The sequence below is a fragment of the Zingiber officinale genome, chromosome 1A, assembly GCF_018446385.1.
Source record: "Zingiber officinale cultivar Zhangliang chromosome 1A, Zo_v1.1, whole genome shotgun sequence".
NCBI classification, from domain to species: Eukaryota; Viridiplantae; Streptophyta; class Magnoliopsida; order Zingiberales; family Zingiberaceae; genus Zingiber; species Zingiber officinale.
The window spans coordinates 100,397,739-100,421,699 of NC_055987.1; the positions used below are offsets into that span (position 1 = coordinate 100,397,739).

The 23,961-nt window shown below is 50.5% G+C and overlaps 1 protein-coding gene across 2 annotated transcripts; it reads right to left on the reverse strand.

Moving 5' to 3' along the window:
* On the reverse strand, positions 1-23,408 carry LOC122027553 (histone-lysine N-methyltransferase SUVR3-like). Of its 2 annotated transcripts, XM_042586548.1 has the most exons (3): positions 22,688-23,408; positions 195-622; positions 1-40 (listed from the first exon to the last, which is right to left on the reverse strand). In XM_042586548.1, the coding sequence occupies exons 1-2, from the start codon at positions 23,391-23,393 to the stop codon at positions 237-239; spliced, it is 1,092 nt and encodes a 363-aa protein (XP_042442482.1). In that variant the 5' UTR covers positions 23,394-23,408; the 3' UTR covers positions 1-40; positions 195-236. The 2 variants fall into 2 exon arrangements, with proteins under 2 accessions (XP_042442482.1, XP_042442475.1); XM_042586541.1 differs by having other exon boundaries at positions 1-622.
* Between the last annotated feature and the right edge of the window lie 553 nt (positions 23,409-23,961).

A 23,961-nucleotide genomic window follows, 5' to 3' on the forward strand; every position in this document is an offset into this window, starting at 1 on the left:
TTGCAAACCAGGAGCATATGATAAGGAACTGATCTTGTTGCTAGTTAATAAGTTGAACAATATGTTAAAGAAGACGACAAAGGAAAGTAGATGAAAGAACAATAATTAATTTACAGAGATGCGAATGAATTAAAAGAAGCTGAAAGTCAATCCTCAGTGGAAAACAGGGAAAGAAATAAGTTTAGGACTCTTACATGGTTGACTGTTGTTTAGATTCTCTTCTTGAGGAAAATCAATCATGTTTCTTCTGATGGTAGCCTGCCAACACAAGAAGGGCTTCCACAGTAGCAGGGAAGGCCTCTTCTATGATCAGAAACTCCATAGCTAAAGGCGAGTTCTTCACCATCCAATATATCTTTCATGGCAAAGAAACAAAGTCTTGGAAGTAGTGACCCGTTGCTCCTTACTAAAACCGTCAAAAGATTGCCACCATCACATGAATGATTGATGAACCGAGCTATGTTTCCCACCTTAGTAGCATCGATGTTGACTCTTAAGCATGCTTTGCCTGATGGAAGATGCTCCCTTACAACCAAAAGAGCAGGGGAAAGCTTGCCCGCCGATGCAAGCTCATCGTATGTCCGCTGCCTCCTCCTGGCTTCTTCTGTTGTCAAGAATTCACCTGAACAAAGATAACTCCAAAGCAATGTCAAAGAAGTTAACAAGAACCCAAAGAAATTAAGAACCTAATGCCAAAACCTAAACATTTCACATGAGTATATCAGTTAATAACTTGATAGTCAGTTTGCCAAGTGTTTGAAGCTGTCTTTCGACTTTGAGCTTAACCCAGAGGAATTAGTATCTATGGCAAGAGTATAAATTGGATGCCCGTTTGAAGAAAGGATCAAAACAATTGTCATCGCAGCAACTAGGAGAAACCCCCTTCACTTCAAACTAAAGGGGGATTCAAATTCACACTACAATGCCTTGGACACCATACTAATCAAAATGGGTATAAAATCATTCCTTTGCCACATATCAAAAGAATGCAATCCATACGAATACTTTGACCATCCTTCAGGGTCCTAACATGCTGAGGCATCATATGCTAATACAAGCCTCCTAACATGCTGAGGCATCATATGTTGATACAAGCTTGAACACTAAAAATGGTGGAGTAATAATAGCAGACGCCGAGCGCCAGGTACATGAGCCCACGGCATCATCAGCGGGACAACGGGCCGGATATAGGGACCGAGTGGAGCATATATCCGTACGGGACCAAAATGAAAAACTAACTGGCACATACGGAGATGCGCTCAATGCGTCGATCCCCTTCCATCGGGCATTGTTCCAAACCCCATCAGAGGAGCAGTGCCGAGCGGACAAGGAACGATGATCCTCCTCGGATGACGCGCCTGTTCGGGACGCATGGAAAGAGAAAACACCAAGGAATGATGATTCGGCCGAGCGAATCAACCAACAGTTCTCTCAATGGATCCTGGACGATCCTCTGCCAAGACACTACACCCCACTCACGATCGGAGAGTACAATGGAACGACTGATCCGGACAATCACCTGGCCAAGTTTGATAACGCGGTCACACTCCATCAATACACTGACGGAGTGAAGTGTTGGGTCTTCTTCACTTCCCTTTCCGGATCGGCACAACGCTAGTTCAGACGCCTATCGATCGGATCAATTCACAGTTTTAAGGATTTTCAAGCGGAGTTCTTACACCACTTCGCCAGCAGTCGCTGCTACAAGTGTTAACTTATTCGCGTTAAAGCAGGGGCCCAAAAAGGTGTCGAGGGCCTACATTAAGGGTTCAACCAGATGGCCATGGATATTCCATCGGTCTCCTTGGAGATTTTGGTGAATGCCTTCGCCCAGGGGCTTACCGAAGGGGAATTCTTCCGCTCCCTTATCTGGAGACTACCAAAGAACTTCGACCACCTACTCCAAAGAGCCACCGAATACATAAATGTGGAGGAAGCTCAGGTAGCACGGAGGAAAAAAGCACCTGCCAAGCATGCTGCTCCCGCGGAACGGCGGCCGACCACCAACCATCAACCACCAAAAGACCCCCGATCGGGAGCAGCACAGCCACATCAGGAGCCAAGGACACATGCTATGCAGCATGTAGCAGTCGGTCGTCTGAAAACTGCAAAAGGCAAGTCATGGACATCATTGTTTTGCTCCTTCTATCAGCCGACGACGCACAACATGCGCGATTGCTACGACCTGACACCCATTGCAAGCAGACCAACTCCACAAGGATATCGTCGTCGGTCACCATCTCCCGATTGGCGTCATAGGTGCCAATCAGTCGGTTGAAGGGAAGAAGACAGGCAGGCGGACGAGTAGCGCCATCGTCACCCTCAAAGGAGAAATAACACAAATCCCGCCCGAGCTTCTGCTGAGTGAACTAGGACCTCGGCTCGGGAGGAGGAGAACCGAAACAACGCCGCTCGAGGAGAGATTGGAATGATCGCCAGTGGGCCGACCGGAGGTGATTCTAACCAAGCGAGGAAGTCGCACACCCGACGACTAGAAATACATGCTGTTGGATGCAGCAAGGAGAAGGTCGAGGGACCCGAGATCAGCTTCGACCTCTGAGACTTGGAGGGAGTAGAGACCCCACATGATGACGCTTGATCATCTGGGCGAAAATAGCTAATTATATTATTCATCGGACTTTTATTGATACAGGTAGCTCGGTGAATATTATATTTAAGAAAGCATTCGACCAACTGCAAATTGACCGAAACGAGTTGCAGCTAATGACGATCCCGCTCTACGGGTTCACAGGCAATGAAATGTTGTCGATCGACCAAGTATGGCTGACCATATAGCTCAGAGAAGAACCACTCAAGAGGACAAGGACCACAAATTTCATTGTGAGTCCACCTACAATGTCATATTAGACAGACCGACCCTCATTAAGTTCTGAGCGGTGGTATCCACATTCTGCTTAAAAATAAAGTTCCCGGTGGACAATGAGGTAGACGAAGTCAAAGGTGATCAGTTGGTCGCTCGGCGATATTACGTCGAGATGGTCAAGACAGAGGCGAGAGCAGCACGGAAGATCCAATGTTTGGAGGTGAACGCCATCATGGAGGAACCTTCCGCGCTGGTCTATGAGGAAAAGGACGAAGTCTAAATCCATCCCAGCCAGTCGGAGGCCACCACCTTCATCGCCGCCGACCTGATAGAGGAGAAGAAGACGGAGTTAGTCACCTGCCTTAGGCAGAACCATGATGTGTTCGCCTAGTCGACACACGAGCTTCCGGGCATCTCATCGAGCGTAGCTCAACACAAGCATCACGTCTGACAGGACGCTCGACCAATGAAACAGCGGAAGAGGTACTTTACTGCGAAGCAAAATCAAATCATCCAAGCGGAGATTGAAAAATTATTGGAAGTCAGTCATATCCGCGAGGTTCAGTTCCCGAACTGGTTGGTCAACATCGTGCTGGCCTCCAAACCGGGTAACAAGTGGCGAGTCTGCATCGACTTCCGTGATTTGAACAATGTCTACCAAAGGACTTTTATCCACTACCCCGGATAGATCAAATGGTGGACTCCACGGCGGGTTGCAAGCTGATCTGCATGCTCGACGCATACCAAATGATCCTGTCCGAGAGTCGAGTCGATGGACGTTGGGGACGTGGCGCTTTCTGTTACCTTCGGATGACCTCCAAGATGACGTGGGCCTTCAGCGAACCTGCAATAAAGCCGAACCGGGAAGAGGTTCCCGGCGACGACCCTCCGACGCTCAAGTCAGGCAGTGGTGAGATGAAACAGAAGCAGAGTAACGAGACTGTAGCTACAGTGAAGAATCTTGCATACCTCCGTCGAAGTCTAGGGGTCCTTATATAAGATCCCGGGGAGACGCGTGCACGCTTCCCAAAGCATAGCTCAGAATGGACGTGTCAGAAAATTGTGTTTGACGCTATACCGCAACCGTCCAAGCATATCTTTGACATGACAGTGGAAACTTCCACCGTACGATCTTCTGTCCGATCCGACCACCGACCATGTTGTCCGTTGGCGGCGCATGTCTCGAGAAGGATATCGCCAGCTGTCCACTTTGTCTTCTTTTGTGTCTCTTGTCCGTTACTAGGCCGAGCGGGGGGGGCCGCTCGGCCTTCTTGGCGTCCAGGAGTGGAAAACGTACTAGGCCGAGCGAGAAAGCTGCTCAGTCATCTACTCGAACAAGCATGCAACGTAGTTGTTCGTAACTCAGCCGAGCGGACAGAGCGGCTCGGCGTATCGGCTCTTCTATACGAGAACCCCTGAGCATCGGAAACCCGACCTGCGGTCGAGATGTCTTCGCGCCGGCCCGGGCGCTATCCAAGCTGATCTGCGAGGTGACCCCTCCGATTGGCAAGACCCTTGGGCTGACCATCTTGACTTTGACTTCCACGTGTCGTTGACCACTGTACGGCCGGATCACCTCCTTCACCACCGGATCACATGCCTTCCCCTCAAGTCTAGTCGAAGGAGGCGGTAAATCCGACTGACTGGACTATTAGTTTGGTGGCGTAACGGCCGCTCGGCCACTGACATGAGTGCCTCTCCGCCCGAGCACTGTGAAGGTGCCCCGCAACCGCTCGGCGTCCCACCCGCTGGGACTTGAAAAGTTTTGCTTGCGCTGACGTCGTTAGGATCTCCTCGGAATTCGTACAAATCCTTGCCATTAAGGCCGAGCACACGACCACGCCTGCGTAATGGAGTTCATAAAATGCTCCCTATGAGTTACGGCCACGTGGCTATGCAGCCATCACCGCCTGCTCGAGTTGTCAGGGCTGATGTGACCCTTGGCCCTTTGAATTGGATGGCTCCGGTTGATCGAGCCCAACCCTTATAAGGTCGTTTCTTCTTCCTCTGCCGCTTCGCATCATCGTGCTCCCGTTCAACATCTTTGCCTATGCTCAGTGCTCCGGCGACCCGACTTTTCAGCCTTCCGGTGATCCTCCGTTCTTTCTTCGCCCACCCTCTGTTCAGTAAGCTCCTTTGTTCTCCCTTTTACTTTTTCGTGGCTCGCTTCTCCTTCAATCAGTGTTTTTTCCACGTCCATTGGTGTTCTCCGATTACCTTTTCCATCGCAATCTATTTTCTCGTTCATTGTACTGTTCCGTCGATGGCCAGTACGTCTCAGCCCTCTGAACTTGCACCTGGCCCATGGTATACGACCATGGAGTCACGGTTCGATGCGAGTGATGCGGAGAACCTGATTAACGCCTTTGACCTTCCTTCTGATTTTGAACTCATTCTAGCTTTGCCTTCCGACCGGCCACACATGTCGCCGCGCGGCACAATATGTTTCTTCCGAGATCAGTTTGTGGCCGGACTACGGTTTCCTATCCACCCTTTCATTATCGAAGTCTGTAACTTCTTTTACATTCCGCTCGCCCAGCTTGTCCCTAATTCCTTTCGCCTTTTGTGTGGGGTTGTCGTGTTATTCAAAATCCACAGTATACCTCTCCGCCCGGAGGTTTTTTACTACTTTTACTATCCCAAGCAATCCGAGCTAGGCACTTATCTGTTCCAGTCTCGGATCGGCTTAGTCTTTTTTGATAAGATGTCCTCCTCTAATAAACACTGGAAGGATTACTTCTTCTTCCTGCGACTCCTCGAACTGCCTCCTTTCCGAACAAAGTAGCAGGTCGGACTTCCTACTCCTCCCGTATTGAAGAGATATAAGACCCGGCCGGACTATCTCCAAGCTGCAAATATGCTAGCCGGCCTGAAGCTTGATATCCATAAGCTGCTACCAGAGGGGGTGATGTACATGTTCGGCCTGAGTCCGAGCCGGACAAAGCTCCCGAGCAACCTTGGTAAGGAGTTTACTTGTGTCTTTACTTTGAGTCTAACTGATTTTCTTCCTTTGCTTTCGCAGCGAACATCATGATGGAGTCCGTGCTGTTCGACATCCTGAAGAAGAAAGCCAACACGATCGAGGCGGCAGCAGCCAAGGAAATGGAGCGACTTGACATCGCTCCGGTCGGCTCTCATGAGGGTGAGAGCGAAACAGTCGTGGGGGAGCCCGTCGCTCAGACCTCTCCCATTGAGACGAGCGCAACTTCTAGCAAACAGCCTGCCGCTCGGGGCGACAACTCTGAGTCGGGAGACGATCTTCCCCTTATCGGACGGAAACGACACAGATCGGGGACACCTCTGCGATCGGCCGCCTCGACAGTCCAATCGTCCGAACAGGCGGCCCTGGTCACCCCCAGAGACAATCCTCCCTCTATTGAGGCCCTCTCCTCTGATCGGACCCCTTCCCAGCTAGATCTGCCAACGGACCCCATCGCGGCGCAGCCAGTTAGCTCCTTGCCTCCAGTGCGTCGGAGGCTCCGCCGCTCGGGCATACTCTCCGCACAAGCCGATCAGCTATCCGGTCCCTCAGCGTCCGCTCACACAACGCCAGGTGGGCGCCGAACAATAAAGGTCGTTCTGCACCTTCTGACGGAGGCATACATGGCGGAATCTGATCGGCCTACGGCCCCTGAACATGTTATCACCATCCGAGGACCACTCGCCAAAGTATGCGAGGGCGCCCGAGCTCGTGTCGCTGCCATACCTCCCGGTGTGCTGGCCAACTGCTACCTGCAACACGCTACCGGCGTAAATTCTCTGTCAAGAACTCTTTCGCGTAATCTTTCCTAGCGGTATTCAACGGCTCCTTATTTGACAGAACTGGGTGGAAAGCGTGGCCGTTGCCAATCGTATGGCGATGCTAGAGGATGAGCTGAAGAAGCTCAAAATCTCCGGCGGGTCGTCTTCCTCTCGGGGACCGTCCTACGCCGAGTTGCAGGCAGAGCTGACCAAGACGAAGGGACTGTTGGAGGCCGAGCGACAGAAATCGACTGATCAGGCGAAGCTGCTGAGCCAGTTCGAGAAGCAGGTTGAAGCCTTCGACCACAAGATAGAGCTAGCGACTACTCAGAGGAATTGTGCCATCGCCGATCTGGACGCGAAGAACGTAGAAGCCCGAGCCTTGGAGCAGCGGGTGAAGGAATTGGCCGACCTGCTGGACGTCGAGAAAAAAGGACGCTCGGCGGAGGTGGCCGCTCTGGAGGAGGAAATGAAGACCCTTCAATATGCACTTGAGGCTTCCCGGGCTGCCTTTAAAGAGTATCAAGAGGCAAGCCAAGCCGATTCGCTATACTGAAGCAGAACTACATTCGCTCGATCGAATTCGTTCAGAAGGTCTGCGAACAGCTCATTCTCGCCTTTGAGCTAGCCATTACTGCTACGGCGGATCTTCTGAAAGCCAAGGGTCACCTCGCAGAGTCCCTGACCATCCCCGTCCAGGAACACACCGCACTCCTCTGCACCATACCTAAACACCTTTTTAACTACCTCGAGTGAGGTCCAAGTGTTCATGTAATCCTGCCGCTCGGCCGGAAAACCTTATTTTCAATGAAGCTATCCTGTTTGCTTTCTCTCCCGATTAGTATGCTTTTTCTAGTTGGTGTAAATAGTCATGCGACTCGATGCCATGCCAGAGGGTCATGGTTCTTTCCTTACCCCTGAGATTTATGGTCGCCCCTTGACCATCACTAAATGTCGAGCCACATCGTAGCCGCTTGACGGTCTTCGGGTCGGGGGGTTTATAGTCGCCGGTCCGACTCTGGCGTTTAACGTCGCCGCTCGACGGTCTTCAGGCCGGGAGGTTTATAATCGCCGGTTCGACTCTAGCGTTTAACGTCGCCTCTCGACGATCTTCAGGCCGGGAGATTTATAGTCGCCGGATGGAGCTCAGTCGTTTGGCGTGGATTTGGAATACCTTTGTGTTTTATGATTCCATTCCTGTAGTCAAAAGGCACCGCAGAACGGAAATATACAAAATGAATTACACTGGCGCACCTTTAACCCAGCTAGGTACGGCTGGAGATGGTTAGCGCTCCAGGGCCGTTCTAGCCGCCATCCATCTTCATCTTCCAAATAATAGGCGCCCGATCGGAGCTTCTCGATGACCTTGAAGGGCCCAGCCCAGGGAGCCTCCAGCTTGCTTACGTCGCCGACCGGCTTCATTTTCTTCCATACTAGGTCGCCCACCTGGAACGCTCTGGGAATTACTCGCCTGTTGTAATTCTGCTTCATCCTTTGCCGGTACGCCAATAGCCGAATGACTGCTTTGGCTCGCGCCTCATCTATCAAATCCAGCTCCAGCTGCCTCCGCCCGGCGTTATCCGCGTCGTACTGTTGCACCCGATCGAATTCTATTTCGACCTCCACCAGCACGACAGCCTCCCCTCCGTATACCAAGTGGAAAGGCGTGTCCCCCGTTCCCTACTTAGGGGTCGTGCGTATCGCCCATAATACGCTTGGTAGCTCGTCCACCCAGCTGCCTCCGACATGGTCGAGCCGAACTCGAAGGATCCGAAGGATCTCCCGATTGGTGACTTCGGCTTGTCCGTTGCTTTACGGGTAGGCCACGGAGGTGAAGTGCTGCTGAATATCGTACCCCTCACATCATTCTCAGAGATGCTGGCCGATAAACTGCCGCCCATTGTCGGACACGAGCCGACGTAGAATGCCGAACCGACATATTATGTGCTGCCAGATGAACTTCTTGACCATCTGCTCGGTTATCTTTTGCCAATGGCTTGGCCTCGACCCATTTGGAGAAACAGTCTACCGCCACGAGTAAAAACTTCCACTGCCCGGACGCCATAGGAAAAGGTCCCACAATATCCATGCTCCATTGGTCAAATGGGCAAGACACTATGGACGTCTTCATTTCCTCCGTTGGCCGATGGGAGAAGTTATGATATCTTTGACAGGACAGGCAGGTAGTGACGGTCCGAGTAGCATCTTCCTAGAGAGTCGGCCAAAAGTACCCGGCCAGCAGAATCTTTCTCGCCAACGAGCGGCCGCCCGGGTGCCCTCCACAAGATCCTTGATGCACTTCCTTTAGTATATACTCCGCGTCCTCCGAGTTGACGCACTTTAGTAACGGACGAGAAAAAGCTTTTTTTGTAGAGCTGTTCCCCGATGAGGGTGAACCGATCCGCTCTCTTCCTTATCAACCGGGCCTCTTCCCGATCGGACGGCGTAACTCCCGATCGCAAAAATTCCACTATGGTTGTCCTCCAGTCACTAGGGAACGTGAGACCCGTCATCTTGTCAATGCGAGCCACTAATGATACCTGCTCAATCGGTTGTTGTATGACGATCGGAGATATCGAACACGCAAGCTTAGCCAACTCATCCGCCGCCTAGTTCTCCACTCGGGGGATCTTTTGTATGATCACATCGCTGAAGTTGACCTTGAGCTTTTCGAAGGTCTCCGCGTAGAGCTTGAGTCTTACATTGTTTATCTCGAAAGCTCCTGAGAGTTGCTGAGCAGCAAGCTGAGAATCTGAGTAGATCACCACTCGGGTTGCTCCTGTATGCCGAGCAGCCTGCAATCCAGCGATGAGGGCTTTATATTCTGCTTCATTATTGGTTGCCCGATAATCCAGCCGGACGGACAGCTGCACCCGCTCTTCCTGGGGAGAAATCAATAAAATACCAATACCGCTCCAGAGCCGAGTGGAGGACCCGTCCACATATACTTTCCATAAAGATTCAAGCTCGGGATTATGCACTTTGGTGACGAAATCTGCCAAGCATTGCGCCTTAATTGTCGGGCGGGGCTGATACTGGATATCGAATTCACTGAGCTCAGTTGTCCACTTAATTAACTGCCCGGACGCCTCCGGGTTAAGGAGAACTCTCCCTAGAGGGCTGCTCGTCATGACGATTATTGTGTGTGCCAGGAAATATGGCTGGAGCCTCCGAGCGGCGAGGACTAACGCAAAGGCAAGCTTTTCTAGACCAGTGTAGCGGGACTCGGCATCCTTTAGAATGTGACTCAGAAAATACACAGGCTGCTCTTCGCAATCTTGCCGTACTAATGCCAAGCCAACAGCATGCTCAATCGAGGATAAATAGACACAGAGTGGCTCGCCAGTAGTTAGCTTAGCTAATACAGGTAAAGAGTTTAGATAAACCTTCAATTCTTCGAACGCTCGATCACATTCTTTGTCCGACTGGACTTTGGTGGCTCGGCGTAGAATCTTGAAAAAAGGCAGGCTCCGATCGGTCATTTTGGAGATGAACCGCGACAAGGTCGTTATCCGACCGGTAAGGCGTTGCACTTTCTTCAAATTTCTGGGAGGCGGCATATCCTGCAATGCCTTTACTTTGCTGGGGTTCGCCTCTATGTCTCGCTTGGTGACAATGTAGCCCAAGAAGCGTCTGCTTTTCGCTCCGAACAGACACTTCTGCAGGTTCAACTTGACACCGTAGGTCCTCACCGTCCGAAAGGTCTCCTCTATATCTGCACAGGTCGGCCGCTCAGAGTGATTTAATGAGTATATCATCAACATATACTTGAGGTTCCGTCCGATTTGCTTCCAAAACACCTTGTTCATGAGCCGCTAGTATGTGGCACCGGCATTCTTTAATCCGAATGGCATCACGTTGTAGTAGTAGGTGCCGCCCGCCGTAATGAAACTCACTTTGTCCTGATCATCCTGGGCGAGTGGCACTTGGTGGTATCTCTGATAGGCATCCAGCATGCATATCATCTCGCATCCAGCGGTCGAGTCCACCATTTGGTCGATTCGGGACGGAGGGTAAAAATCTTTCGGGTACGCTTTATTCAGATCCCGAAAGTCGATGCAGACCTTCCACTTGTTACCAGGCTTGGAAATCAGCACCACATTTGCGAGCCAACTCGGGAATTGCACCTCCCGTATATGGCCAGCCTCCAGGAGCTTCTCGACTTCCGCCCTGATGATGACGTTCTGTTCGGCACTGAAGTCCCTCTTCCTCTGCTTTACCGGCCGCGCGTCCGGTCGGACATGGAGTTCATGCTGCGCGACGCTCGGCGAGATGCCCGGTAGCTCATAAGTTGACCACGCAAAGACGTCGTGGTTGAGCCGCAGCCACCTAATCAGTTCTTCCTTCTGGCCTGCTTCCAAGTCAGATGCAACGAACGTGGTGGCCTCCCGTCGGCCAACCTGGATTTGCACCTCCTCTTTCTCTTCATAAACTAAAGTTGGAGGCTTTTCGGTTATGGTGTTTACCTCCAGGCGCAGCGCTTTCCGAGCGGACCTTGACTCTGCTCGGACAATCTCCACATAACATCACCAGGAGGCAAGCTGATCTCCTCGGACCTCCCCCACCTTGTCCTCCACGGGAAACTTGATCTTTTGACAAAAAGTCGAGACGACTGCCCGGAACTCATTGAGAGCCGGTCGCCCTAAGATCACATTATAGGCGGAGGGGGCATCGACCACGATGAAGTTTGTGGTCCGCGTCCTCCGAAGTGGCTCCTCGCCTAGTGATATAGCTAGCCGAGTCTGGCCGACCGGCATTACCTCATTGCCGATGAATTCATATAACGGAGTTGTCATCGGAAGCAGCTCGGCTCGGTCAATTTGAAGTTAGTCGAATGCCTTTTTGAAAATAATGTTGGTCGAGCTACCTGTATCAATGAATATGCGGTGCATAGTATAATTTGCTATTACCGCTCGAATGATGAGGGCGTCGTCGTGCGGCACTTCAACTCTTAGGTCTCGGGACCCGAAGCTGACCTCGGGCCCCTGTGCCTGCTCCTGACTGCATCCAACCACGTGGATCCTGAGCTGCCGGGCGTGCGACTTCCACGCACGGTTGGAGTCACCTCCCGTTGTTCCGCCGACAATGATGTTGATCTCACCCCGAGCAACGTTGCTTCTATTTTCCTCCTCCCGAGCGGATGGTCTTACTTGCTCTTGCGAGGCTCGGGGATTGACCCTCGGCTGGTGATGATGTTGCCGTTCGGGGGACTCCCTAGCTACCCGCCGCCCGGTACTCTGGGGTCGACGTCGTCGATCAGGTGAAGGCGATCGGCGGCGGTAGCTTCTTGGCGTCGGATGAGCGATTGGAACGAACCCTCGACAATCACGGGTGTTGTGGGTCGCTGACCGGTGGAGTGAACAAAACATGGGAGTCCATACTTTTCCTTTTTGCTTGGGTTGATCGGCCGATATATGTTAGACGGCGTGCGGCTTTGCTTCATGATGAGGATGTGCCCCCTCAGCGCAGGGCCCTCTTGGTGGCTGGTGGATGACCATCGGCCGCTGCTCGGTTGAAGGCAAGGGCTCAGATGGCGCTTCTTTCTTCCTAGCCGCCTGGGCTTCCTTGATATATTCGCTTGCCTTCTTCAGCATATGATCGTAGTCGCGGGGCGGTTTTCTGATGAGCGAGCAGAAGAAATCCCCGTCGACTAGGCCCTGAGTGAAGGCATGCATCATTGTCTCAGATAAGACCGTGGGGATGTCCATCGCCGCCTGGTTGAAGCGCTGGATGTACGCTCGGAGGGTTTCTCTCGATCCTTGTTTCATAGAAAATAAGTTGGCACTGGTCTTCTGATAGCGTCGGCTGCTGGCGAAGTAGTGGAGGAATGCCGTTCAGAAGTCTTTAAAGCTCCGAATTGATCCGTCCGGCAGTCTTCGGAACCAACGTTGAGCCGAGCCGGACAGCGTGGTAAGGAAGACTCGGCACTTAACTCCGTCAGTATATTGGTGGAGGGTAGCGGCATTGTCGAACTTACCAGGATGGTCGTCGGGATCGGTTACGCCGCTATACTCTCAATCGACAGTGGGGCGTAGTGCTTCGAGAGCGGGTCCTGTAAGATCGCCTCGGAGAATTGGCGATTAATCTGCTCGGGAGATGACTTGGTATGAGGCGCCTTGCCCTTTCTGATATCCCGGGCAGGGGCTTCATCAGATGATCCTTGGTTGGCTTGAGCTAGCTCAAACAGAGTTTGGAACAGGGCCCGATGGAAAGGAATGGGGGCGGACGGCGCATGTCCTGGTGTGCCGGTCTGCCCTTTATTCTATGCCCGAGTGGAGTACTGTTTCGGTCGATATTCTTGTGCCACTCGGTCGCGCGATGCCGAGGTCGCCTGCTGCGCCATCCACTCGGCTAACGCTTTTTGCTGCTGTTGTTGTTGCTCTACAATTTTTGCTGCTCTTGCCTCGATAAGAGCATCGAGCTCCTCTAGAGAGAGCGTCACAGTGTGTGGTCATCCAGCTCCTTCCATCTTCTCTGCTCGGATTCAGGTGCGATTCCTACAGACGGCGCCAAATTTGATCCTATCCGAGAGTCGAGTCGACGGACGCTGGGGACGTAGCATTCTCTGTTGCCTTCGGATGACCTCCAAGATGACGTGGGCCTTCAGCGAACCTACAACAAAGCCGAGGCGAGAAGGGGTTCCCAACAATGACTCTCCGACGCTCAAGTCAGGCAATGATGAGATGAAGCAGAAGCAGAAGCAGAAGCAGAAGCAGAGTAACGAGACTGTAGTTACAGTGAAGAATCTTGCATACCTCCGTCGAAGTCTAGGGGTCCTTATATAGAATCCCAGGGAGGCGCGTGCACGCTCTTCGAGACGTGCACGCTTCCCAAAGCATAGCTCAGAATGGCCGTGTCAGAAAAGTGTGTCTGACGTTATACCGCAACCGTCCGAGCATATCTTTGACATGACAGTGGAAACTTCCACCGTACGATCTTCTGTCCGATCCGACCACTGACCATGCTGTCCATCGGCGGCGCATGTCTCGAGAAGGATATCACCAGCTGTCCACTTTGTCTTCTTTTGTGTCTTTTGTCCGTTACTAGGCCGAGTGGGGGGGCCGCTCGGCCTTCTTGGCGTCCAAGAGTGGAAAACGTACTAGGCCGAGCGAGAAAACCGCTCGGTCATCTACTCGAACAGGCATGCAGCGTAGTTGTTCGTAACTCAGCCGAGCGGACAGAACGGCTCGGCGTATCGGCTCTTCTATACGAGAATCCCTGAGCATTGGAAACCCGACCTGCGGTCGAGATGTCTTCGCGCCGGCCCGGGCGCTATCCAAGCCGATCGGCGAGGTGACCCCTCTGATCGGCGAGACCCTTAGGCTGACCATCTTGACTTTGACTTCCACATGTCGTTGACCACTGTACAATCGGACCTCCTCCTTCACCACCGGATCACCAAGGTTACCATCAAGTGCTACTCGCCCGTGAAGATCAAGAGAAGGTCAGCTTCATTATGGCCGACGGGACTTACTGTTACAATGTGATGTCGTTCGGATTGAAGAATGTCAGCGCCACCTATCATAGTCTGATGAACAAGGTATTCCAACGGAAGATCGACCGCAACATGAAGGTATATGTTGATGGCATATTAATAAAATCTCTCCAAGTTAATGACCTTTGTGCAAACATTGAAAAAACTTACTGAACCCTGAGGGCATATGGAATAAAGTTGAACCTGAACAAGTGTCTGTTCAGAGCAAGAAGTATTGTCACCAAACAAGGAATCGAGGCGAACCCAAGTAAGGTGAAGGCGTTGCAGGACATGCTCCCGCCCCGCAACTTGAAGGAGGCTCAACGGCTGACTGGACGGATCACCGCGCTATCAAGGTTCATCTCCAAATCATCTAACCGGAGTCACCCAATCTTCAAGGTGTTGCGCCTCCTTACTTGTATTGGCCAAGCCAAGCGCTGGCGAGCCGCTTTGGATCTACTTGTCATCAACCAACTATGTGGTTGGCTCGGCATTGATGCGCCAGAACGGCTCTGAGCAACAACTCGTGTACTTTTTAAGTCATATATTAAAAGATACAAAATTCCGCTACACCAATCTCAAAAAATTGTACGCACTCGTACTCGCCGCTCGAAGGCTTCATCCGTACTTTCTCTCACACCCAATTGTGCAATTGTGGTGATGACCAACAACGCACTAGGAAGAATTCTCCTTAACCCAGAAACGTCCGGACGACTGATCTAATGGGCCACCGAGCTGAGAGTATTCGACATACAGTATCATGCAGCTGGATTATAGTGCCACAAATAATGAAGCCGAGTATGAGGCCCTGATAACCGACTTATAGGCAGCTCAGCATGTAGGAGCCACGAGAGTTCTCATTCACTCGGATTCTCAGCTGGCGGCTCAGCAACTATTTGGGACATTCAAGATAAGCAGCTCTCGACTCAGGCTTTATACAGAAGCTTTTGAGAAGTTGAAGGCAAACTTCCAGGAAGTGGTTGTACAGAAGATCCCTCGGTCGGACAACCAGGTCGCGGACGAGCTGGCTAAATTAGCCAGTTCATTATCGTCGATAGTGATACATCAGCCGATCGAACAGGTCTCACTAGTGGCGAACATCGATAGGATGGATGGAATAATTTTTCCGAGCGACTAAAGAACGTCACTGATAGAGTTCCTCCGATCAGGCACATTAAGAAGAAGCTCGTCTGTTGAAGAAGAGGGTCGGGTGGTTCACCGTGATCGGGGATCAACTTTACAAAAGAGCTTTCTCAAGGCCGCTGCTAAAGTATATGGGATCGGAGGACGTTGAATACATCTTGCAAGAGGTACATCAAGGATCCTACGGAAATCACCCAGGCTGCAGATCACTAGCCTGAAAGATCCTGTTGGTGGTATATTTTTAGCCCACCTTACAGGATGACTCCGATAAGACAGTAACCACCTACTTATCATGTCAAAAATATCATAACATCTCGCATCGACCCACTCAGAAGATGAAGGCATCCATAGTGTCTTGTCCGTTCGACCAATGGGGCATAGACATCGTTGGACCATTTCCAATGACAACCGGTCAGCAAAGATTTCTACTCGTCGCAATAGATTATTTTTCAAAGTGGGTGGAGGCCGAGTCGCTAGCCAAAATAACCGAGCATATGGTCGTCAATTTCTATAACAAAATATCTTATGTTGGTTGACATCCCCCATCGGCTCATCTCGGACAACGGACGACAATTCGCAGGACAGAGGCTCAAGGAGTGGTGCAAAAGTTATGGCATTGTGCAGGCTTTCACCTCGATAGCCTACCCCAAAGCAACAGTCAGGTGGAAGTCACCCACCAGAAAATCCTCAGAGGGTTACGGGCTCAACTCGACTACGTTGGAGGAAGCTGAGTTAATGAACTCCCTAGCGTCTTGTGGGCACATCACACCACACCAAAAGAGGCGACCGACGTCACACCGTTCCATCTGGTGTACAGAGGTGAAGCAGTGGTTCCAGTGGAAGTTGGAGTAAAGTCCGATCGGGTACATCTCTATGATGATGGGAACGCCAAGCGAAGATTCATGAAGCTCGACCTAGTGGACGAAGCTCAGGATAAGGTCGTTGTCCGACTCATGGCGTGCAGGCAATATATGAAGCAGAACTACAATCGAAGGGTGATCCCAAGGTCATTCTAGGTCGGCGACCTGGTTTAGAAAAGAGTGAAGTCGATCGACGACATCACCAAGCTAGAAGCTCCATGGGGAGGACCCTATAGAGTCATTCAGAAGCTCCGCTCGGGAGCCTATTACCTGCAGGACGAGGACGGGAGAAGGCATGAACGACCTTAGAGCGCGAACCATCTCCAGCCTTATAGGGTCGAATGAGAGGTGCGTGGTTAAATCCAAATAAAATTATATCATCGTATGTCCTGTAAATGCAGGTGAACATTGAATAAAATTCACAAGTGTTCCAAGACTCTTGCACCGATCAGCCAAGTTAAAAGTCGAGCAGCAACTATAAACCCTTGTCTTCGTCAGCAGTCGAACGACAACTATAAACTCTTGTCAACGAATCAACAGTCGAGTGACGACAATAAACCCTTGTCTGCGTCAACAATCGAGCGATGACTATAAACCCTTGTCAACAAATCAACAGTCGAGCGACGACTATAAACCCTTTCTTCGTCAATAGTCAAACGACAACTATAAACTCTTATCGACGAATCAATAGTCGAGCGACGACTACAAATCCTTGTCTTCGTCAACAGTCGAGTGACGACTATAACCCCTTGTCGACCAATCAATAGTTAATAAACACTTGTCTTTATCAACAACCGAGCGACGGCTATAAACCTGAGTCTACAACATCAACAGTCGAGTGACGGCTATAAACCCGAGTCTACGCCAACAACAGTCGAGCGACGACTATAAACCCTTATCTATGTCAAGGGTCGAACGATGACTATAAACCCGAGTCTACAAAATCAATAGCCGAGCGGCGGCTATAAACCCGATCTGATGACAAATAAAACCGATTGACGACTATGCAAGCCAAGAACACCTGATAAGAAGTCAAGTTGCGACTAGAAGCAGCAATCTTTCGCTAAAATATAGTCATTCAGTCACGCTGAGGTGATCAATCAGACATCTTAGCGACCAGTTACATCGACGATCGGGATGGTGGGGAATTATACTTGGAAAATTTTCGCAAACACTAAGTGGTATACAACCCACTTGAGTCGAACGACGATGCATTCATTAATACTTGCAAAATCTGACAGAAGAAAGATGCGTCAGACGAGCGATCATTCATTAATACTTAGAAAATTTTTACACAACATCTAGAGGGAGTACAAAAGGAGGCCTGCAAAGCAGAGAGGGGCGGTCACTCGAAATAATCCAGCATGTCGTCTTGTAGAGACTCGGTCATCTTCTCCCGATTGATGATCTTGTTGCCCACTACGGTAGAGAGATAGCCGTCGTCCTTCAACTGGTCGAGGGTCCCATCAATGTCGAAGTTGAAGAGGCGAAGCGCTTGGTCCGTGAGTCGATCGTTGAAGGGGTCCGAGCGGAGATAATCATGCTTGAAAACCTCAAACCGGCCGATCTCCCCCTCTTGATAGATCTTGAAGGTCGATCGAGATGCCTCCAACTCGATCCTTAATGAGGCCAACTCGGCATCCTTGGCGACGAACTAGATCTTCACTGAGGCTTGTTCAACTGATCAGCTCTGCCGATCAACTCTGTCGTTCGACACTTAAAGCTGTCTCAGACTCCTTCAGATTCTGAACCAAGACCCGAGCCTGTTTGTTCTTAATATCTAGGTCCTCAATGACTCGGAGTTTCCTGGCATTGGTGGAATTGATCTTCGACTCAAAGGGGTTGACCTGCTTGTTGAGCTTCACCAGTTGCGAAGCTTGCTCGGCACTCTTGCTCCTCTATGCCTGTAGCAGCTCGACACACTTTTGCAGATCGACCTTTAGTTGAGCAACCTCGGTGGTCAACTGTTCAACTTGAGCACGGGAGGCCTCAGAGACGTCGCTTGGGGCGTGAAGCAGCTGGACCTTGTGCTCTAAAAAAGCTAGCCTTTGGCACATGGCTAGACTTTCAACCAAGTACTGCGGTGGCAATAAGATTGTAAGTGTTGAACTGGGTACAAGCAAGTAAATCTAGAAGCAATATACATACCTCAGTGGTCATTCGGGTTTCGCTGTCCGCGAGCTCCTCTGTGGAAATGACCACCGCGTGGGCCCTAGCATCGACCCACACCTATGCTAGCGGCCCTGGATCCAAATTTGGTCCGGGGGAAAGGGCCTAAGCGTCGTTCGATTAACGTCATTTAACAGTGGGCAAGTAGATGATGGTCATTATATGCCTCTGGCCGCTCGGATCAGAGGGCTCAGAAGTCGCTTTGCCCGTGGAGTTGGGCATCGAGGACGGTCGGATGGTGGACACTTGTGCGGCCGGCAGGTACGGTGGCATGAACACGATGGGTGGCGCACAGATAGTCCCCAACGGCAGCCCGGACAGAGAAGACGTCCGATCGGATGACACGGATGTAAGGATCAGGGCGCCCGTCGGCTCGGGAAATGCGGGTGATGAAGTTTCATCTCGGTCGGAGGAGAGGCGCGAACCGGTACATGCATGGTTTGCAAGGCGGAAGTGGCCAATCAGGAAGAAGCTTCCCCACGATGCCTCTTGTGTCGTATTAGAGGCTCACCTGATGTGGCCGACTCCAAGGGCACCTCGATCGACAACATGGAAGGACGTTCGGGAGGCAAGTTTGTTGTAGCAGCAGCAGCATCGCTAGTCGCCGTCTGACTCGCTCCACCCTCGCTAGCCCGCGCTTGTGTCCCTCTAGCCTCACCGAGCAGATCGTCAGAGTAGGTGACCGGCTATAGGCCACAACTCTCTCGGCCACACCCGCAGTATTGATTTTGGCGTCCACAAGCCTGCTTTTGTCACTCAAACACACCCTTAGCATGATTTGGTCTGCAAAAAAGGAAGAAAATTAGTTAGATTCAAAAATGAGAAGAAGAAAGAGCATACATAGGCTGGATGACAGCTGCGTTCGGATCGGGCTCAATCCGAACATGTATAGAACACACTCCAACAGCAGCCGGTGGATATGATATTTTTGACCGGCCAAACTGGCGGTAGCCTGGAGATAGTCCAACCGGCTTCGGTATCCGCTCAGCGACTAAGGCTTCATCACTTCCATCTGCCAGCTGGTCGGGAAGTCAGGCCGAATGGGAAAGCGAACGAAAAAATAATACTCGCTCCAGTACTTATTGGAGGAAGACATCTTATAAAAAAAGACGGAGCCCACTCGGGCTTGAAACAAAAAAATCCCGGCTCGAATAATTTGGAATAATAAAAATAATGAAATACCCGAGGCGTTAAGGGAATGTCGTGCAAATGGAATAGCACGACCACCCCGCACAGCAATCTAAAGGAGTTCGGGACTAATTGATGTAGAGAGATATGGAAATATTTACAGACGACGGAAAAGAAAGGATGAACGGGAAATTGAAGACTAGCACAAAATTGGTCCTTAAAGAAGGACAGGAAGCCAGCTGGAGACTCATGGGGCCGGTTATAGGCGAAGGGATTGTATATCTGATAGTCAAAGGAGAAATGGTAGGTAGACCTCATCTGGCCTATCTCATCTCCGTTGAACTTCGACTCGGTAGAAGTATACCAGTCCAGCGATGGACACAGGAGGTTGTGGAGAATCGGTCATCGAAAACAAAGAAATTGAGAAAAAGCGAAGCACGGATTCAACAAAGGAAAGAAAGAAGAACCTTAAAAAGATCGTCGGAGAAGATGAGGAGGCGAAGAAGCTTCACAGAACGTGCTCAAAACTGAAAACACGAGAAGGAATAGAGACGATGACAAGTGAGTAACGGCTTATAAAGCCTAGCGAGCGATTGTTCCAAGCCGTCCAATCAAGGGTTGCGCAAAACTAGAATGAGATCTGGCCGTGGAATTTGAAAAGACGTCGATTCCATCATCAGCGGATATCCGTCTGTCACGTCAAACATACAGCGGCAGAAAGTGGAACACATGGTGGTTGGCTATCGGAAAACATTAATGGGGCTTAATTAAAAGACATAAGCGGCGTGCTTGGCCATAATGATTAGAGATTTACACGGTCTTCTAGAAATTGAGATGATGTCAGCCATTATCATTAGGCACTCATCCAAGAAAGCGTAGATAAATTCGCTAAGTGTTGTCGTCAACCATCCCGATCGGCACAGATATCTGATTATGATATAGCCAAGCAGCCGATCCACCACCAACCTTAGGAGGTATGGTCCAAGCGACAACTACACACCCAAGTCAGCAAAATGGAGCCGAACGACGAAGATTATGTGATCCGATCAGGAACTCAAGAATAAAGAAGGTCCGATCGGACGTGGATGTCACCAAAGGCGCTACTTGTCCAGTCAGTCGAACTTGCAACCTCCTTTGACTAGACTTGAGGGGCAGACTTGTGATACAGTGATAAAGGGGGGCCCACTAAGTGCGGGTCAAAGGACGGAGATAGCAACCAACGTGAAGGTCAAAGTCAAGGAGGTCAACGCTAAAAAACCAACGGGCTTACTAAAGGGGGGCCGAGCGGAGTTCTCCTGCAGTGGTCGAGCAGAGCTCCCCTGCAAAACCGGCCGAGCGGAGTTCTCCTGCAGTGGTCGAGCATAGCTCCCCTGCAAAACCAACGAGCTCACCAAAGGGGGGTCGAGCGGAGTTCTCCTGCAGTGGTCGAGTAGAGCTCTCCTGCAGTGGCTGATCAAGCATGAATCACCAGACCGGCAAAGGCTGGTCCAAACAGAACGTCCGTACAACCAAGATCATCAGACATTCATCATGGAGTAGAGGAACGTTGGGATGACTGGAACGTTAGTCTGGTCGGACGAAAACAAGCTACCGAGACGAGACACCACAGGGAAGAGCAGCCAAGTCCGTTCGAGCGGAGGAGTTCCCAGCCGAGCGACTATCCCGCTCGACCAAGCAGAGGGATCATTGATGTCACTTTCCTAACAGGTCCTTTCATAAGATAAATTGGAGAACGTGTCCATGCCTCGAAGAGCGTACACATCACCCGTTGGGGCACTATATAAAGGGGTACATGCATTGACGAAGGTACACGTTATTCACTATTCACACTTATGCTCATTTACTATTCCGGTGACTAACTTGAGCGTCGGAGGGCCAACACCGGGGACCCCTTCCCTGGCTCAGCATTGACGTTTCGGAGTCTACATCCAATCAACGCAGCAGTCACATCCTCAGCTAACCATCTTCTTGATTTTCGAACAGGATCAGTCACCAATCTCACATTCAGTGTGGTTCTTGACTTGGCAGCAATAATGCACATGTCGGCCACATCTAAAACTTGTCAATTCAATAGATGCTAATCATATGCGACAACTGATGCTTTGCTTGCTCCTGGGACCTATAAGTAGTCAAGCGCACTCGGGGCTTGCTGGCCTCTTACCGGGAGAATGGCAAAAGTATGCATGCTCCTCACTTTGTTCCTTATCTCTTGGAGCAAGTACCGTCTTGACAATTGATGTATGTCCTGGCTAAGAGATCGAATCCTTTGTCCCACTTTTTCCCTGTCTCCGTGTCCCACTCATCACCTCCAGCCCATCACTGGCGGACCGCCAGACCGACCAAAACTATACCCTGGGAGCAGGCTTTCCTCTGTCGTCGATCTGAGCTTCTGCTCAGATCCGGCCGGATTTTGACGTCGATCGTACCGGTGGTGATCCCTTAGGTTCACCTTCCCCCCAAGGTATAGTTTTGATCAGGCGGCCGCTGGCGATGGACTAGGGCGACAAAAGGGACACGGGGACAGGGGATTTTGAGGACAGAGGATCCGATGTCCCTGGCTGAGCCCATTCCCAACGTCTCTCTCCCTTCTGCAAGTTCCACCTCGACTTGTAATGCGACCAAATCAATTTATTTTTTCCATCGTGTTACCATCGTAGCCTGACTACCACTTTCAACATTAAGGGTTCAATTACTCGGATGGAAGGTAAAAAGGAGAGGACAAATGACAAAAAAAAAAACTATACATAAATGATGGAGCTCCCCATATAATTTTATGATCCTTTCCCTCCTTTCATATCTCCATTCAAATAATCTGACCTTAAGACTTTGTATCTTAAGGCTGAAAAGGCTAAGGATGGAAAAAGTGGTTATGGAAACAAGGTGGAAAGTATTACTTTTTCCTAGTTTCATTAGGAGCGAAAATTGCTAGGGAAACTTTCCTAGAAGGAATTAAATCTCTCTAAATCCGAAAGTTTCCAGGCCAAAATGGGAGCAAAATTTGTTGACACCACTGTTCCCTTGTGATTGTCGGTTTACATCTCTTCTTCCAAAAGACTTTGCACCCTTCATAGGAAATATGTGGAAGAGAATATTTTCATTGGTTTTCTACAGATTTTCCCCCTTTTATTGGTGTTTTTCCCACCTCACTTTCCCCATAGGAAACACATGCTAAGTCTTACAGGACATCTAAGTCTTAACTTCATTTTCACAACATGTTCATTTATTGTTTGCAGTTGCATCTATATCATTCAGGAGGATGATCGGATGAACTCATTTAAATCCATCCCCAATTCTCTGATATGTAAACATGGAGTGAGCAAGGGAAGAGTAGAAGATGAAGAATTGTACCAGCATATTCACAAACAAATTGCCCTCTTGCAATGAATTGAGCCGCGTGCAATCCCCATCCCTTCTTCTCGTCCTTCACGATCCTCAATTTCACCGAAACACCTCGCTGAGTCGACCGATTGAGGCACTCATCTCCACAAGAACAGTTCGCCCCGCACTCCAGCATCAGCTCCATTCCGGGGCCGGAAGCCAGAAAAGCTCCCTCCTCGGGGCTCAAGCACGGGCAGATGCCGAGTTCCCCTCCGAAAGAGCAATCCTTGCAGCCGCAACCGGACTCGCTTCCGGCGATCGGAGACGCGAACGCCGACATGGAAGAAGCGTCATCCAAGGTGCGACTTTTATCGGGTTGGTCTACGCCTCCCCACGGCCGAGCCGAGAGAGGCATGGAGGAGGATGGTAAGACGGGGAGGCGAGTGTAGAGGAAGAAGGAGTAGGGTTGGCCGTCGAGGGTGGGGTTGAAAAAGGGAATCGGGTGGCTCTCGACGCCTCGGGAAGCGTCTGACGCCCGCCGGGAGGAGATTGAAGCGACCTCGCGGCCGAAGGCCTTACAGGAGGATGCGGCGGCGGCGAGATCAGACGGAGGGAGCCGTGGCAGGACGAGCTCCGCCACCCGTAGGAGACCGGATTCGTCGAGGGTTTTCTTCATGACCTTTGACCGGTAACCCCTGCTGTTCTGTCTGTTTGGATGGGGTGAGGTAAGATTCATAGGGGATGGAAGGGGAAGGAAGGGAAAGTAATATATTTATCTTGTCCTTGTTTAGAAGGGAGGGAAAGTTCAAAGGGATAGAAATGAAGGTTAAATATACAAATTTATAAAAATATCCTCTTATTTTTTTAATAAATCTGCATGTGAAAATATAAATAAGGATAAAATTAGGATAATTTTTCCTTACCCTTCCTTACACCCCAATTTGGGGTGTAAGGAATTTCGTTGATTTCCGAGCATGCAAGGGGAAGCTTTACCCTTCTCTCCCCTTCCCCTTCATGGCTCACTCTCTCCCAAATTGGGGTGTAAGGAATTTCGTTGATTTCCGAGCATGCAAGGGGAAGTTTTACCCTTCTCTCCCCTTCCCCTTCCCCTTCCCCTTCCCCTTCCCCTTCATGGCTCACTCTCTCCCAAACAAGTGTAAAAATTTTGTTTACCCATGTTTACCTTTCTCTCCCCTTTACTCACCTCCTCCCAAACAGAGGGTAAGTCTATAGATTTGAGGTGTCTACGTCAGAAATTAAAATGAAGAACTGGATCTAGCTGCAAAAGTTCCTTATCGATCAGG

Coding starts and splice junctions, on each gene's coding strand:
- LOC122027553 (XM_042586548.1), bottom strand. CDS start 23,393: ATGAATCTTACCTCACCCCATCCAAACAGACAGAACAGCAGGGGTTAC. Junction 623..22,687: donor ATTTGTTTGTGAATATGCTG/GTACAATTCTTC, acceptor ATCTTTGTTCAG/GTGAATTCTTGACAACAGAA.